Raw genomic sequence first — 15195 nt, forward strand, 5'->3', positions numbered from 1 at the left:
TTAAAATTAATGGATGAAAAATTGTAGGCTTCATTTGTACAAATGGTTTCCTAATTAAGTGCATCTTGTGGGCACGGGTCCTTTATCGAGTACATACAAGTGGAAATTTTACCCTTTAGTTGATAGCCTTCTCTGGGGAACGACCATTTTAATCTTTGTTGCAAAAATGGTGAAATATGGTCAATTGTGATATTTGATAGGGGAAAATGTTCACAGGGATAACAAGGCTGAAGGGAATCTTCTGATGAGAATCTAAAGATAATTGCCTGAAAAGCATATTCAAGACATCTGTCCTTCAATTTCCAGCTACTTGGCAGAGCATTATAAATACATTTTCTACACATTTCACGGTATTGGTCTATTATTAAAAATGACATGCTTTGCCTTCAACTTTAAAATGCCTCTTGAAATCTCAAGTAAGCAAGACCTAGCCCCCTTATTATATGCACTGCTTCCAATTTCTTCCTGTGGTGCGGAATGAGACCTGTTTATCTATGATGCCCATTTCAGCTATTTTTCTATTCGTGGAAATTACTAACTATACTTCTTTGTCAGTTACCTGAAAATCAGTGAAGTTTTGCTTACCTAGTACATTGTAAATTTTATAATCCTTCTGCAATTCTGGATTTATAATAATATATTTAATAATTTGATTTCTTTGCTGTACAAAGACAAAAAACTGTCTGCTCTCTTCAGGCTACCATAAAGTTAAATGGACATCAGTCTGAATTTTAACTGCATGTAGATTTGGATTTTCTTTCTAGAGAGTCATATATTCTTGGTGAATATTGAAAGGGTGTGGGGAATAGAACAATGGGATTTATTCAGACATCACCGCAAAACCTAGCACTGCAGTGTGATCCCAATAGAGGCTGGGAGTTTGGTGAGTTGAGGGAATCTTAAATCACTTTCTAAAAATCTATTATTGTTTGTATTTAATATTTAACGGCAAGTACCATTTTCAATTCTAAATCTCACCCAGGGACCCAAGCAGGTAGATGGAAGCTATCTGTTGGGGAGTAGATGTAGATTGTTAATTAAGGGAATTTGCTTGAACTGTTTTTTTCTGTACCTAAGCTTGGGTAATCCCTATAGTTTCAGAAGAAATACATTCAGATATCTCAGTGCGACCTAAACACAATTATGAGAATTTGGTGAGTTGAGAGGATGTGACCTCAATAGGATGCTGGAAGTTTGGCGAGTTGAGGGAGTTTGTTGAGGAGGGAAGGGTGGTGCTCTTTTGCTTTTGTTAACTTTTTTCATCCTGTAAGAATGGCTCTTGCGTTCTGCAAGGTTTGGTGAGTATCTGGTAAGTACCCGATGAGTGGTTAAGGTCTGTTCCTAAGGCTTAAAATAGCACTGGAATTCAAAGTAAGGTTAATAGAGTACATAATTATTTTTTTCAAATATTTATTTTCTTTTAAGTAGTTAATTAAAAATACATAAGGATGGCAGTACAGATGATACGTCGTGACTGCGGCATGTGGGAGCTCACGAATACCACTGTGATCTCGGGCAAACACGTCTGCAGTAAGTGTCTGCAGCTTGAAAAGTAAATGAGTTGGAGGCCAAGCTGCAGACACTGCAACATATCGGGGGGCAGGAAGGTTACCTGGACACTTGATACCAAGAGACTGTCACACCCTTAGGATAGGTCTTCTGATTTCGAAGCTGGTTAAGAACAGGGTGATGTGACTACAAGTGAGACAGGTAAACAGACCCAGAGGGCAGGAGTTCCAGCCTCTGCAATTATCCAACAGGTTTGAGGTTCTTTCAGCTTGTTTGGATGAGAGTGGAGGCTACAGGGTGGATGAACTGACTGACCGTGGCACTGTGGTACAGGAAATCATTCAAGTGTGGGTCCCCATGCTGGGGGCTTAAAAGAAAAGGCTAGTGAGATAGTTAATGCGTTGATTTTAATTTTCCAAAATTCTTGAGATAAGGGGAAGGTTCCATCAGATTGGAAAATAGAAAAGGTAACTCCTTTATTCAAAAATGGAAAGAGAGAAAGCATGAAACTACAGGCCAGTTAGCTTAACATCTGTCAGGTAAAATGTTCAAAGCCATTATTAAAGATGTTATAGGAAGGACACCCAGAAAAAGTCAAGCCAATCAGGCAGCATCAACACGGTTTTGTGAATGGGAAATCATGTTTGACCAATTTATTGTAGTTCTTTGAAGACGTTACATGTGCCATCAATATAGGGGCTGGCTAACAGGGAACAGAAAGTAGGTATAAATGGGTTGTTTTCTGGTTGACAAGTTATAACAAATGGTGTGCCACAGGGATCAGTGCCGGGGCGTCACCTTCCACAAAGGACCCCCACCCGTGGTGTTTTTTCCGGCAGCGGCCTGCCATCGGCTAGTTGGTTCCCCAGCAGTACGGCCGGCGAGTCATGGAAAACTTCATTGCCTTCGGCAGAAACAGATGATCCTGCTGCCAGCCAATGGCGGGCCACCATCGCCGCTGGAAAAACCTGCCACGGGGAAGTGGGGGGTTGGGAGGGGAGGAGTGGGGGGTACATCCTATTTAAGACAGATGAGAATTAATTTTCCCTTTGGCCTGTGAGTCTTTGGAATTCTGTTCCTGAAATAATAATAATCTTTATTGTCACAAGTAGGCTTACACTAACACTGCAATTAAGTTACTGTGAAAAGCCCCTAGTCTCCACATTCCGGCGCCTGTTTGGTACACAGAGGGAGAATTCAGAATGTCCAAATTACCTAACAGCACGTCTTTCAGGACTTGTGGGAGTAAACTGGAGCACCCGGAAGAAACCCACGCAGACACAGGGAGAACGTGCAGGCTCCATACAGACAGTGACCCAAGCCGGGAATTGAACCTGGGACCCTGGAGCTGTGAAGCAACAGTGCAACCCACTGTGCTACCGTGCTGCCCATAAGAGTCTGAATATTTTTATGCCAAAGCTCGATAGATTCTTGATAAACAAGGGGGTGAAAATTATCAGGGGATATGTGAGAGATTACAATCAAATCAGCCATGATCTCATAGAATGGTGGAGCAGGAATGAGGAGCTGAATGACCCACACTTGCTTCTAATTCTTACATTTGTATGTTCATATTAGGTCAGCTAGTATGCGACAAAATGTTTTTTATTCTCTTGTAATGTTCAATATTTTCAGTGCTTTGTACAACAGCGCTCTCCATCACGCAGCACTAATACACTGTATTTTAAAATAATAGTGGGATCTTAAAAAGGTAAAAATTCAATTAGGTAAGCAAAGTAGCTCATCATAGTTTTGGTTTTGTCTTATTACTCTAGTGAATTCACATAGCTTTTTAATTTATGTCAAACACATCTTGGATTGTTATAACAATGCAAAGCACTTTGTAGCTATATCCTTTCACTTTAACCAAAACAATAGGTGGCATGGTGCCACAGTGGTTCATACTGCTGTCACACAGTGCCAGGGATCCGGGTTTGATTCTGTCCTTGGGTGACTGTGCGGGGTTTGCCTCAGTTTCTTCCCACAATCCCAAGGGTAGTTGCAGATTTGATGGGCCAAATTGCCCTCCTGCACTTTTGGGATTCTATGATACTTAATTGAAGTACAATTAGTATCTTCATAGTCACATTAACCATTCATTTGTCATTGGATTATATCTGTACCGCATCAATTTGTGATATTGGTTGTTCTTATTAGTAACTATATTTTCATTATTTGCAGTAGTTAGAGGGACTATGCTTTACATGTCTTATACATTTTTGAAAAGAAGGTTAAAATCCTTGCATATCTTCAGTAAAGCACAATTTGTATCAAATTCCAATCAGGAAAAAAACCAGTATTGAAACTGGTATGCTGCATACTTGTTGTCAAGCTATGAGCAAGTAATCAGACTGCAATTTCGGATTTAAATTTCTTACTTCAAACGTCCGAATTCTATCAATATATAATGAGCAAGAAGATTGACATTATTTTGGTATTATCAAGGACTTGTTTTATTTTGAGTTTTCAAATCACTTTACCCAAAAGACATCAATTGATTTGTCGTACAGCAGTAAAGACTGAATCATTATTACATTGCTTTACATTAACAGTCACAAAATATCAACAAAATAGTGCAATAAAGTCTCCATTCATGATTTCTTTCTTCTCCTCTCTTCAGTCAATTACAGTAAAGATGGCTATCAAGAAATCCTAACCACTGAAGAATGAAGATTCCTGCACTGAATATTTGTAAACAAAATGTCTAGTTTCTATTAAGTTGGCAACCTACCTACAATTTAACAACCCTATTAGCAAGTCTAAATTTTAAGCAGGTTAACCTGGCAGCATATCTGATGGTTGACAGTCTTCATTTAACATATATCATGATCACAACCACTAATTTGCCAAAACTGCACAATAGTGATTTCAATCCCTCTGACAAACATTTTTAAAATGCCGTGTAATAAAAACTGAATCAGATTTATTCAGTCACTGTAAACTAGTAATCCAAATTGCATAAACTCCTTAATGATGCTAAATCATTAAGCAACAGCTTAATGTTGACTCAACAGCTTTATGCAAAAAAGAGGCAGTAAACTTTCTGCAAGGTTAACCTGTTACCGGGTAAAGAAACAGTGATACGTTGTGTAGTATTACAAAAGCAACAGAACAAGGATAATTAATATTGTCAAGACAAAGACTGCAGCGCCATAGCGGAAGATTTCTGATTTTATTTGAGTTTGATCCTGAGGTGCTGTTGAAGACCCTGTTGGGCCAATTACTCTTTCTTTGTTCTGAACAGTCATCATGACCTCTGGCTTCCTATCCCTGACCTGAGGTCCGACTGAAGATTCAATTGAACCAGTTATCCTTACTTTGTTTTGAACAGTCGTCGTGACGTCTGGTACCCTGTCCCTGACCTGAGACACTATTGAAGGTTCAATTGGACCAGTTATTCTGGCTTTGTTCTGAACAGTCATTGTGACGTCTGGTACCCTGTCCCTGACCTGAGACACTATTGAAGGTTCAATTGGACCAGTTATTCTTGCTTTGTTCTGAACAGTCATTGTGACCCCTGCTTTCCTATCCCTGACCTGAGGTCCGACTGAAGGTTCAATTGGACCAGTTATTCTTGCTTTGTTCTGAACATTCATTGTAACCCCTGCTTTCCTATCCCTAAGTCTCAAAGGTGCTGGATGTTCAACGATAAGCAAAGTGTTACTTTTCTCTTTAGGCGATTTTTGTTCAGGTAGTGTGTTTCTCTTTGGCTTTGGTCTTGGTCCAGCTGCCTATAAGAGAAATTTATTATACACATTAAGGTAATGAGAAAACTTACCAATAATAGCTCTCGTTGAAACAATTATATGCAGCACATCTCTATGTTCGTTATTGGCAGCCAAAAATCTTAACCATTGTAACTTTTTCTCATTGCATCAGTTACTTATGAGAACATTACTGTTCCACATGAAATTAGTTTTACAACAGCATTTGAAAGTTTAAAATAAAGTCCAACCTATTGGCTACTGTGTTTACACCAGGTAGAGTGTAGCACTTGTTTCACCAAAATGTGTTTCACATTTTAATGAGTATTTTTGAAATTAAAGTTGATGAATAGCTGAAATGTGTAAACAGATTCTCAAAAAGGAAAAGACATTTCTGCAAAACTTTAAAAATAAAGCAATAGTTTAGAAGGAGTCTAATTATCTTAAAAACAGAGCCCTGGAGTAAATCATGAAATGAAGCCTTTGTTCTTGGAAGTCTTAGAAGTTGATTCTTAGTGAATTCAGGAGGTATTTTGTTTGAGGATGTTGACAAAAGCTGAACAAAGTTGTATCAATAAAGCAAGCAATAATGGAATATACAGGAAGAAAAAATTCTTATTGCACTTGCTGCGGCATGTATTTTCGTTCCTGGGTTATGTACGCAGAGACGGGAGTGTTCCCAATCCCGCAACCCTGATCGTTAAAATTGGATGCCCGGATGTCGTATTTTCAATCTGGGAGTGGGGTGGGGGTTTGATTAGATGTGGGTGTGCCAGGATGAGCTGAGGATGATGCCAGGCGAATGTAGGATTTTAGATATATTTGATTAGAGTATTTGGTGAAGTAAGGGTTAAAAGCCTCAGTGTGTCTGACTGCTGCAGTCATGTTTTTAAAAGAATCTTGGGCACGATTCTCTGAGCCCTGCGCCGGGCCGGAGAATCGCCGCAACCACGTCACACCGCCCCGATGCCGTCGCCCGATTCTCCGAGGTGCGGAGAATCGGTGCCATTTGCACCGGCGCGCTTGGCATGGTGCTGGTCGCGGGCCGCTGCACGAGGTTGGGCCGCCGATTTTCCGGGCCGAGCGGGTAAGGCAGAGTCCCGCTGGCGGCGGAACTCTGCGCAAAGGGTCGGGGGGGGCGGCCTGTGGGGCGGGGAAAAGCGCTCCTTCACGCAGGGGGGAGGGGCCTCTGATGGGGTCTGGCCCACGATCAGGGCTCACCGATCGGCGGGCCGGCCTCTTTCCCCCCCCCCCGGGCCTACTTTCTTCCGCTTCCGGCCCAGAACCCCCGCGCATGTTGCGATGGGGCCGGAGTGTTGAAGAAGTGCCCCACGCATTCGCGGGTTGACGCGGCCCAAGTGCGCATGCGCGGGTTGGCGCGGTGCCCCATTTGCCGGCGGGAGCGGCGTGAACTGCTCCAGCGCCATGCTGGTCCCTGTGGGGGACAGAATTGGTCGTCCCAGTTCCCGTTCTGCGCTGTCATGAAACGCGGCGGTATTCACGACAGCGCGAACACTTAGGCTCCTTGGTTTGAAAGTCAACAAAGCTTTTAGGAGCCTGGGGTGCAATTAACCACCTTAAAAGCTTGGGGCTAATGCAATTTTGTTTTGATTAAGATGATTCCCTGTGGAGTTAATTATTTTCAACTTGGTGAGGTGATGTCATTTCTGGGTGAAGCTCAGGTATCAAGGCTTTTTGAGAAAACATTTTTCAGTTCTGATCTGGCTGAAGCTGTGTGCACAGTAAAACAGTTCTGTTTGTACCGTAAGTTAGTTAAATAGATTAAGTGTATTTTAAGCAGTGCAGACTTGTCTGAGAAGCAGGGGGAGCTGAAACAAGCCAGCTGAAAACAGCTTTTGAAGACATCCAGCCAGAGTTTCTGCAGGATTTCAGACCGGAGTCAGATCTGTTCTATAAAGCAGTGTCCAGAGATCTCTTTCTCAAAGAATATCTCTGTAAAGCAAGTATTCTCTTGTGCCGTTGGTATTTATGGTGGATTGAATGGGGAGATGGTCTATTTTCTTGTTGTTCAAGTGGGAAGAAAGATAGCAAATAGGGGTATTGTATTTACTGAGTTGAGTAGTATTGTTTAAGAGGTTAATGTGAACTATTTGTGGGTGTGATGTTAAAATAGTTTAATACTGTGTTAGTAATAAAGTTTTGTTTTAATACACCATATCCCCATTTCTGTGTGCAATCACTCCTGGAGTATTCTTTCCTCATAGTCTTACAAAATTAAAATAAAATATTGGGGTTTTGGTCTAATATCCAAGCCACTGTTAAGGTCTGGTCTGGGATCATAATAGATGTTTGCCTGATTGGTCAATGTAACAGATCATAGCACACCAACTTTCAAGTAAGACTTCTTTGGATTATATTTGCTACAGACATGGATGCATACATTTATTCAGATTTTACTCAACAAATAAAAACAGGCAATATTATGACTGGGGATTTCCTCAAAGCTTTCCTTCTATTAGCTGTCAGAAGAGTTAAGGGAACCCTGTTTGAGCATTAATGAGGTTTTCATTGTTTTCCAAAAAAGTTAGTGACTGAGAAAATTACTTGCCCATATATATTTTTTGTGGCAGTGTTTATCGTTCAAAGAGTTACACTCCTCCACTTCTTCATATATCCCTTCATATTGGTTAGTCATTTCCAGGCTATGAGGTATAAGTTGGGCCTTATTGCAACAAGTTGCCTAAAACTGACATTAGGCCTCTGTTACGGATGAAAGACTTTATGAGATGGTTACGTTTTAAAATGTTTCCTGTGATTTAAGGTAAAATAAGGGATGGGGGATGTGGTCAGTTTGAATCTTGTCTGGAGACAGGCTCATGTGATTTGGTTGCCATGGGGACAGCAGCCCAAATTCAAACACACAGTGGAATTCTCCAGCTCACCCCGCGGCCACCGATGGGATCATCCAGGCCGGGCGCAGTCGATGGCGACATTCCTCGCTCGTGCTGGGAATTACAACCATAGAAACTGTTGCACACACTGACATAGAAGAGGAGCAGCTGGTTTCTCTGGACCCAGACTTTCAGACAAGACTCTGGAGAGAGAGAGAGAGAGAGAGAGAGACCCTGGAAAGAGAGATGGATGTACCGCGAAGGAAGACTGAAAATCTCTTTGCCAAGAAGGGAAAGACTGTTTTTGTCTTAATACCAAGATGAGAACAGATTGCCTGTTTGAAGAGACGGGACATGTGGAGATTTAAAGACCAAGGAGTTGCCAGAGGGTGTCTGGCCTCTGAAGACAGTTTAATGAAATCCAGGAAATTGTAAAGAGACTTTTAAAAGGACACCAGAAGACTTACCCCCGATGTAGCAAGGAGAGAACCTGCTGAAATGCCTGGATGGATTTGGACTCTTATCTATAAGGCTCGATTTCTGCTGGGTATGTAATGTATAAATGTGGCATGGTATTTTAGTTGTATTAAGAGAGAGAGTACCTTTTCTTTAGTTATTTAGTAGGCAACTAGCTTAGTCAAGATTGATTAGTTTATTTGTTGCAGTAAAATTCTTTAAATGTGAAATCTTGCTCTTGACCCTCTCAGTTGGTCGCTGGAAAAGGTTAGTGCATATGTAAGGGACCTAATGCTTTCTGGAATTCTTCAGCTGGTGTCACCCAGAGGCCTCTCCTGGCTCTCAAAAAAGTCCTGGTTACTTCAGCTGGACCCCCAGCAGAAACTGTGGCAAGCATGCGCGGCACAGTCCAAAATTGTAGTTATGATCCTAATGTATCTCAGATTGTAAAAAGACATTACAATTTTAGTGCAAAGTTGCAAACACGCACATTCATTTTCAATTTTTATATTTGTATCAAATGATTAAGTAAAACACTATGGGCGGGATTCTCCCGCAATTGGCGGGATAGCCTGCGCCGGCGCCAAGAACGGCGCAAATCACTGCGGTGTCGGGCCAACCGGAAGTTGCGGAATCCTCTGCACTTCTGGGGGCTAGGCCGTCGGCGGAGGGGTTGGCGCTGCGCGGAAGGGCTGGTGCAAGTTGGCGTATGTGCAGAATTGCCGGCATGGTTCCACGCATGCGGAGACTGGACGGCGTGTTCCTGCACTTGCGCAGGGAGGTTCTTCTCCGCGCCGGCCATGGCGGAGCCCTACAGAGGCCGGCTCGGAAGGAAGGAGTGCCCCCGGGCCCGGACCCTCACGCCCCCCCCCCCGAGTACTCCACTAGACGGCCTACAGCCAGGTCCCAACGTGTGGGACCATGTCCATCCATTTCATGCCAGCGGGACTGACCAGGAACCGAGGGCGGCTCGGCCCATCTGGGCCCGGAGAATTGCCGGGGGGGCCGCTGCCAACAGCCCCCGACCGGCGTGGCGTAAACCCTGACCCTGCCCGAAAACCGGTGCCAGAGAATATGGCAGCCGGCGTTGGAGCAGTGGGGCGCAGGATTCACGCTGCCCCCTGGGGATTCTCCGACCCGGCCCGGGGGGGGGGGGAGTCGGAGAATCCTGCCCCATATGCTTGTTTTATTCCATACAGTTATTACAACCACCTGTGGCTCCATTTTTTTTTTAAATGAGGTGACCGATATAGTGTGTTTATTTGAAGCCTTATCTCATCTTTATGAAATGCAAGGACTTGATGACAGAGCAACAAATTGCAATGAATTAAATAATAAGTATTTCTAACATTTTCCGATTTCCGTTCTGCTTTTGTTGGTACTAGCACAGGTAACAATGTTGGCGAGGCAACTGGGAGAACTTGTTCTTCTCTGGATATTACTTTGTGATCTTTGTGGAAACTGACATTTTAAAAATAAACACAGAGATACATTTTTATCATGAGCGATAATCTTGTTACTGAACCCACATGATCTTCATTCCACTGAAATCGTCCGTTTTATGGAGCGAACTCGGATGCATGCTGGACGATCGCGGTGTCAGTTTTGTGTTCAGCCCGAGTTAAACCCTGCTAGTTTCTTGGATTGCTGATGGGAGGACTGGAGCTCACAGGGAATTATGATGACCTCCCTGCAACTTTATTGATGTAATTAGATCACATGCCACTTCATGATTAAACGCAATGGTTAGTCCAGTTTCTGTCACTGTGTAAACATCAGTTTTCATGTGCAGATGCTGATTAATCCGTTGTTATTCCTTTGGTGTGTTTTTTGCCTGGCACCTTTACAAGCACATGCTTTCATGAATTTTTTTGATGAACATAATGCTAGCATTTATACAATGCTTTTCATAAGAAAAACACAAAACCACTTTACACAAGCTAACAGTGCATTGACTGATTAAGTATGCATTCATTAATAACCTCTGCTTCTCATTAGGTTTCCTGAATTTATTTTCAACAATCGGTGCAGCTATTTTACTTATCTTTATTTATAATTATTCTCGTTTAAGTATTTTATTTCAAATCCAGAATGTGCATCATCACAAAGTGAAGAATTTTTTTTTGAACAAAATAGTTCAGCGTTGCCATTGTAAAGTGGTTATATCAGTAGTCATTCGAAGGTAATGCTGGGACATTCCTCAGAAATAATCTGTAACTATATACAGCATAAAGTTGGCATGTGAACCTTGCTTTTTGCTCATGTGACTTGGCTGCCACTGCTACCAACATTCCCTTTTATTTAAATTTGCACAGTGATTTGTTCAAGTGTACCGTCCCTTTAAAATTTGTTGCACGGCAACTTAAAGGGGCCAACTTGTGCGTGGTCTTTGTGTGGGATTTTGGGTTGCTGGCCAACTGCAGCTTAGGAGGGAAGATTTGTTGATGAAATTGATTGTTTTGGGAATTGGTTAATTCAGCATCATTTCAGCTGGGGGGTGGGGGTGGGGTATGGGCCTCTGCCAGAAAATGGCTGATGGAAGCCTCAGCAATTGGGCAGATTGTGGAGTTGGGCAGATGAGGAGAAAGATAACTTTGGGGTGGGGGCGGGGAAGAGAGAAACACACATTTCTGGGCCAAGAATGTGCAGTCTGTTTCCCTGTGATAAACTTCACTCCACGAGGGGGCATTCAAATATAAATGCTCTTAACAGTGCTGGATGTGAAGAAGCGACAGTAATAAAAGTGGTGAAATTTGGTAGTGGTGAAAGGTGTGATAAAAGCAAAATGCTGCAGATGCTGGAGATCCGAAATAAAGACAAAGTGCTGGAACAACCGAGCATATTTGGCAGCAGCTGTGAAGCAAAAATCAGAGTTAAGGGGCGCAACTTAACCACCATGTTGCGCCCAGCGCTGATCGAGGCATTCAATAGCAGGAAAGGCCAAAATAGAGATTCGCACTAGGCACAAATCCGTTTGCTATCTAACCAGCCTGCTCCGGATGGAGAGTTCCAGGTAACACCCAAATTTGACGAGCGTATCACTAACCCTATTTGTATTAATTTCCATCTCACTAGTGAGATTGACGTTGAATGTAATGGCCTTCCGGGAATTAACTGGCTCCCGAATGAGAAATCACACGGGCATCGTTTAGTACATCTTTCTAAAAATGTGAAGCTGGTACAAAGGCTGCTGAGGTGAACTGAGGAGGCGAGTAGCCATTTCCATTTTCCAGCATGCAGCTCAAAGACATTGGAGCTGCTGCCCCAGTGCTTGGGATGTGGGGGGCTTTTCATCTGTGAGGCCTTCAAAAAACTTTAAATATTTTGGAGACCCATAACAGGGGCAAGTACAGCTGCTGCCTGCCTGTCCTCCAAATACTTTCAGGAACGAGCCCTGTTCTTGGTTCTGTGCTGAAGTTAACTTTATCTCCCTTTGACTGTGAGCAGCCTCAAGCTTCACAGCTGAAGGCTATTGCTAATGAGGAATTGGTTTTGTTCTATGTGAAACCACTTCAGAGCTACCGATTGTCTTTGCTGCTTGCTCCTGCTTGTGGCTGAAAATGCCTGGATGCTGCTGTTGCTGTTTCCTTCCTTTTCTGTAGTTGGAAAGAAGGACAATATTTCTAAGATACTGAGTCCTGGAATACCAGACTCGGGGGTACTGAGTCCCAAAGGCAATCTGGTTTGGGGCAAGACCTGGTGTGTGACATTGATCCAAATGGGCCATCTGATGATGCCGTTGAAAAAATGCTTTCACAGATTGCTGATGCTTTTGTTGCTGGTGTGGTGAGTGCTGCATGTAACTGGCATGTCACCTCGGGTTAAACCTGCTGGAAGCCAAGGATGTTCAACTGCACCTTCATCGCCAGTGGAATATGTGGATGTCAGGATTTGGTCCTGGTGAGATTGGGCTGTGAGGGAGGTCCTGCACAGCTGCGGCTCCTGCAATGGCACTGATACATGGAACAAGTCACACATTGGTGGACAGATAATGTCTATGACAAAGTTCTCCACATGATAACACATTCTCAGGCTTATCCTCCGTTTATGTTGAGGAACCTGAGAGTTGATACTGTGTGTTTGTTTTAAAAAAAATTTAAATCAGCTGATTTAGCTTTGTTTTGGTGCTGATATGGAATGGAGACATTTCATTGTTTTTAATGATTAGTGTGATCTGTGGAATGTCACGTAGTTGATTTTCAAATATTTGTTACTGTTGACTGCTTTATAAACAAAATATTCTCAAGTGGTACTGCAGGGTGTGTTTGCTGATTGCTCCTGCTGGTAGCTGCAAATGCCTGAAGTTAGTGTGCTTGTTGTTGCTGCCCCTGGAGTAAGGAAAAGGGAGGAAATAAGATGACCTGCTACCAGTTCTGGTGAGGAGGAAGGGGTGTTATTTTACTCTTCAGGTGTGCTCTGCGTCAGTGTGACTTTCCGGTGTGATTTTCCAGCATTTGAGTCAACTGCTGGAAGCTGCAGGAGGGGGAGAGAGAGGCGGATTAATCCAATGCTGCTGCAGCTGCCTAGAGGCTGTGGCTGACTGCTGCTACTTTTGTTTCTGTGGCCTGGAGCAAGGAAAGGAAGGGAGCAAGATGACTACTGCCAGTGCTGGGAATGAGGTGGCGGACAGATCCGACTCAGCAAATTGATGAAGCTGTTGCAGATTGCTGGTGACTATTGTACTGTTGATTGTTTAATGTTTAAAATGTAGTTGGTTTTCTTTGATTAAATGCACTTTTGTGAAGTGGGAATTGTTAAAGCAATGTTACTCGGGCAGCACGGTGGCACAATGGTTAGCACTGCTGCCTCACGGCGGCGAGAACTCTGGTTCGATCCAAGTCCCGGGTCATTATCCGTGTGCAGTTTGCACATTTTCCCTGTGTCTGTGTGGTCTCATTCACAACCCAAAGATGTGCAGGGTAGGTGAATTGGCCATGCTAAATTGCCCCATAATTGTAAACAAAAGAATTGTGTACTTCAAATTTTTTTTTAATCTAATTTTTAAAAATGCAATGTCACTCAACCTCTCTGACCCAAAATGGAACAATTTAAATTGCGGAGTCTCATTCCTGCAATGTAGTAAATTATTTTCAAGCTTTTTTTAAAAATTTCCTTTCCTTTCTCACTCTCTGATTTGGCTCTTAATTCACCTTCCTTTTTAAGAATTGATTGTTTCTCAACTCTTAAATCTAATTGGTTTTGGAGGAAAACCTTTGGAACGGTCATTTACCAAAAACCCAGATATCACTTTAGCTGAAACGTACAGGGAAAACACCTCTCTCATGGTATGCGATGCCCACTCCAAGATTTTGTCCAATAAAAAGGAAGGCTAAGATTCTCCAACTCCACCATGGCAGGACCCCCCCCCCAATGGGAGATTCGGCAGCCCAGCCAAAAGTTCATTGACTTAGGGCAAGAGTGGTGGTGGGGGGCAGAAAATCCTGCCCAAAAAGTCTGCACACTAGATAGAAAGAAGAGCAATATAAGTTTAAGTAACTTGTCCAAACACCCAAGAGGAGCAAGTAGAAAACAAGGAATATGAAATTTTTTTAAACACTTGCCATATTAAACCCCATTGTTCAAATGGATGCAATGGAAGACACAGACAATGCATACGGAAGAAGCTTTGCTTGGAGTGAACTTATTTTAAATAAATTACAAACCTGTGATTCTGAACTGAATCTTAATACTCATCAATTATAATGCTACATATAATATAGCCATCATATAATGTTGTGGTCACTAATACAGTAATCTATTGTTCCACTCATTGAAAGTAGGCACCATTTACTGGATCTATTCTGCATTACAATGGTCTGCACTCCATAAACATACCCTTTACATGAATAGCTGAGCTAATCTTTTACATTTTCACTTCAGTACAATAGTCCTGCCTAACTTACATTAGTCAATAATTAAATGCATTCTCTCTTTCAGGTAACCGTTTGTGATATCTTTTTTGATTTGGCAGATATTATCCGGACAATTAACCTTTACTAATTCAGCATTACTTTGTGTTATATTTAATCACACATTGTCAGCTACTTCTCTGAACTTGCAGCTAATTCTAAACCGAGCAACCAATGCACACCTAACTGACATTCCTTTGCAGATGTATTTAAAGACTCATGCCCAATTTATGATTCATTTGAAGCAACTTAAAGTATTATGACATTTAAAAACCGATCTAACACATGCCCTTTTCATTCATTTTATTAATATCTCTGCATTTAATAGCCTTTCTATTGGCATCCGCTACACTAGAATGAGGCCAAAGGCTCTCCCAATATTGGAATACAGGCCTCATTTCAATGGAGCAGGCAAGGTGAGAAGAGGCTACAGGCAAAGAAGAGTGGAATATCAGGTAGCTGCTGGCATCACAACCGGCCTCAGGCAAGTGGGTGGCATTATGCCAGGGATTGAGTGGAAATAGAGGCATCAGGTCTGTGAATCAAGGTTGAGTGTGGCGGCAATTCATATCTTTAATGTCTGGGCCTAACACTGGGTTCTTAGGACTGGTTTACTTGAAGATGTTTGTAGTAAGGGATCTTTGGGATGGGCTAAACATGTGTTGTATATCTGGCTCCATTAATTACATATGCAAAAGCCCCAATCCCTGCATAATATATAACTAAATAGTTTTTATTCCTTAATCTGCATGGCAGGCATTGCTT

At 42.4% G+C, this 15195-nt stretch overlaps 2 protein-coding genes across 14 annotated transcripts in view; one reads left to right on the forward strand and one right to left on the reverse strand.

Moving 5' to 3' along the window:
* Positions 1 to 4537, forward strand: part of fancl (FA complementation group L) — a 102385-nt gene extending 97848 nt beyond the window's left edge. For all 7 annotated transcript variants that reach the window (XM_038809346.1, XM_038809355.1, XM_038809400.1 and 4 more), the window contains one exon: positions 4130 to 4537. In XM_038809346.1, coding sequence (XP_038665274.1) covers positions 4130 to 4165 — 36 coding nt within the window. In that variant the 3' untranslated portion in view covers positions 4166 to 4537. The remainder of the gene's footprint in view (positions 1 to 4129) is intronic.
* LOC119972493 (serine/threonine-protein kinase VRK1-like) overlaps positions 3936 to 15195 on the reverse strand; it is a 292251-nt gene continuing 280991 nt past the window's right edge. For all 7 annotated transcript variants that reach the window (XM_038809325.1, XM_038809308.1, XM_038809299.1 and 4 more), the window contains one exon: positions 3936 to 5240. In XM_038809325.1, coding sequence (XP_038665253.1) covers positions 4605 to 5240 — 636 coding nt within the window. In that variant the 3' untranslated portion in view covers positions 3936 to 4604. The remainder of the gene's footprint in view (positions 5241 to 15195) is intronic.

The sequence above is a fragment of the Scyliorhinus canicula genome, chromosome 1, assembly GCF_902713615.1.
Source record: "Scyliorhinus canicula chromosome 1, sScyCan1.1, whole genome shotgun sequence".
Classification (NCBI taxonomy): Eukaryota; Metazoa; Chordata; class Chondrichthyes; order Carcharhiniformes; family Scyliorhinidae; genus Scyliorhinus; species Scyliorhinus canicula.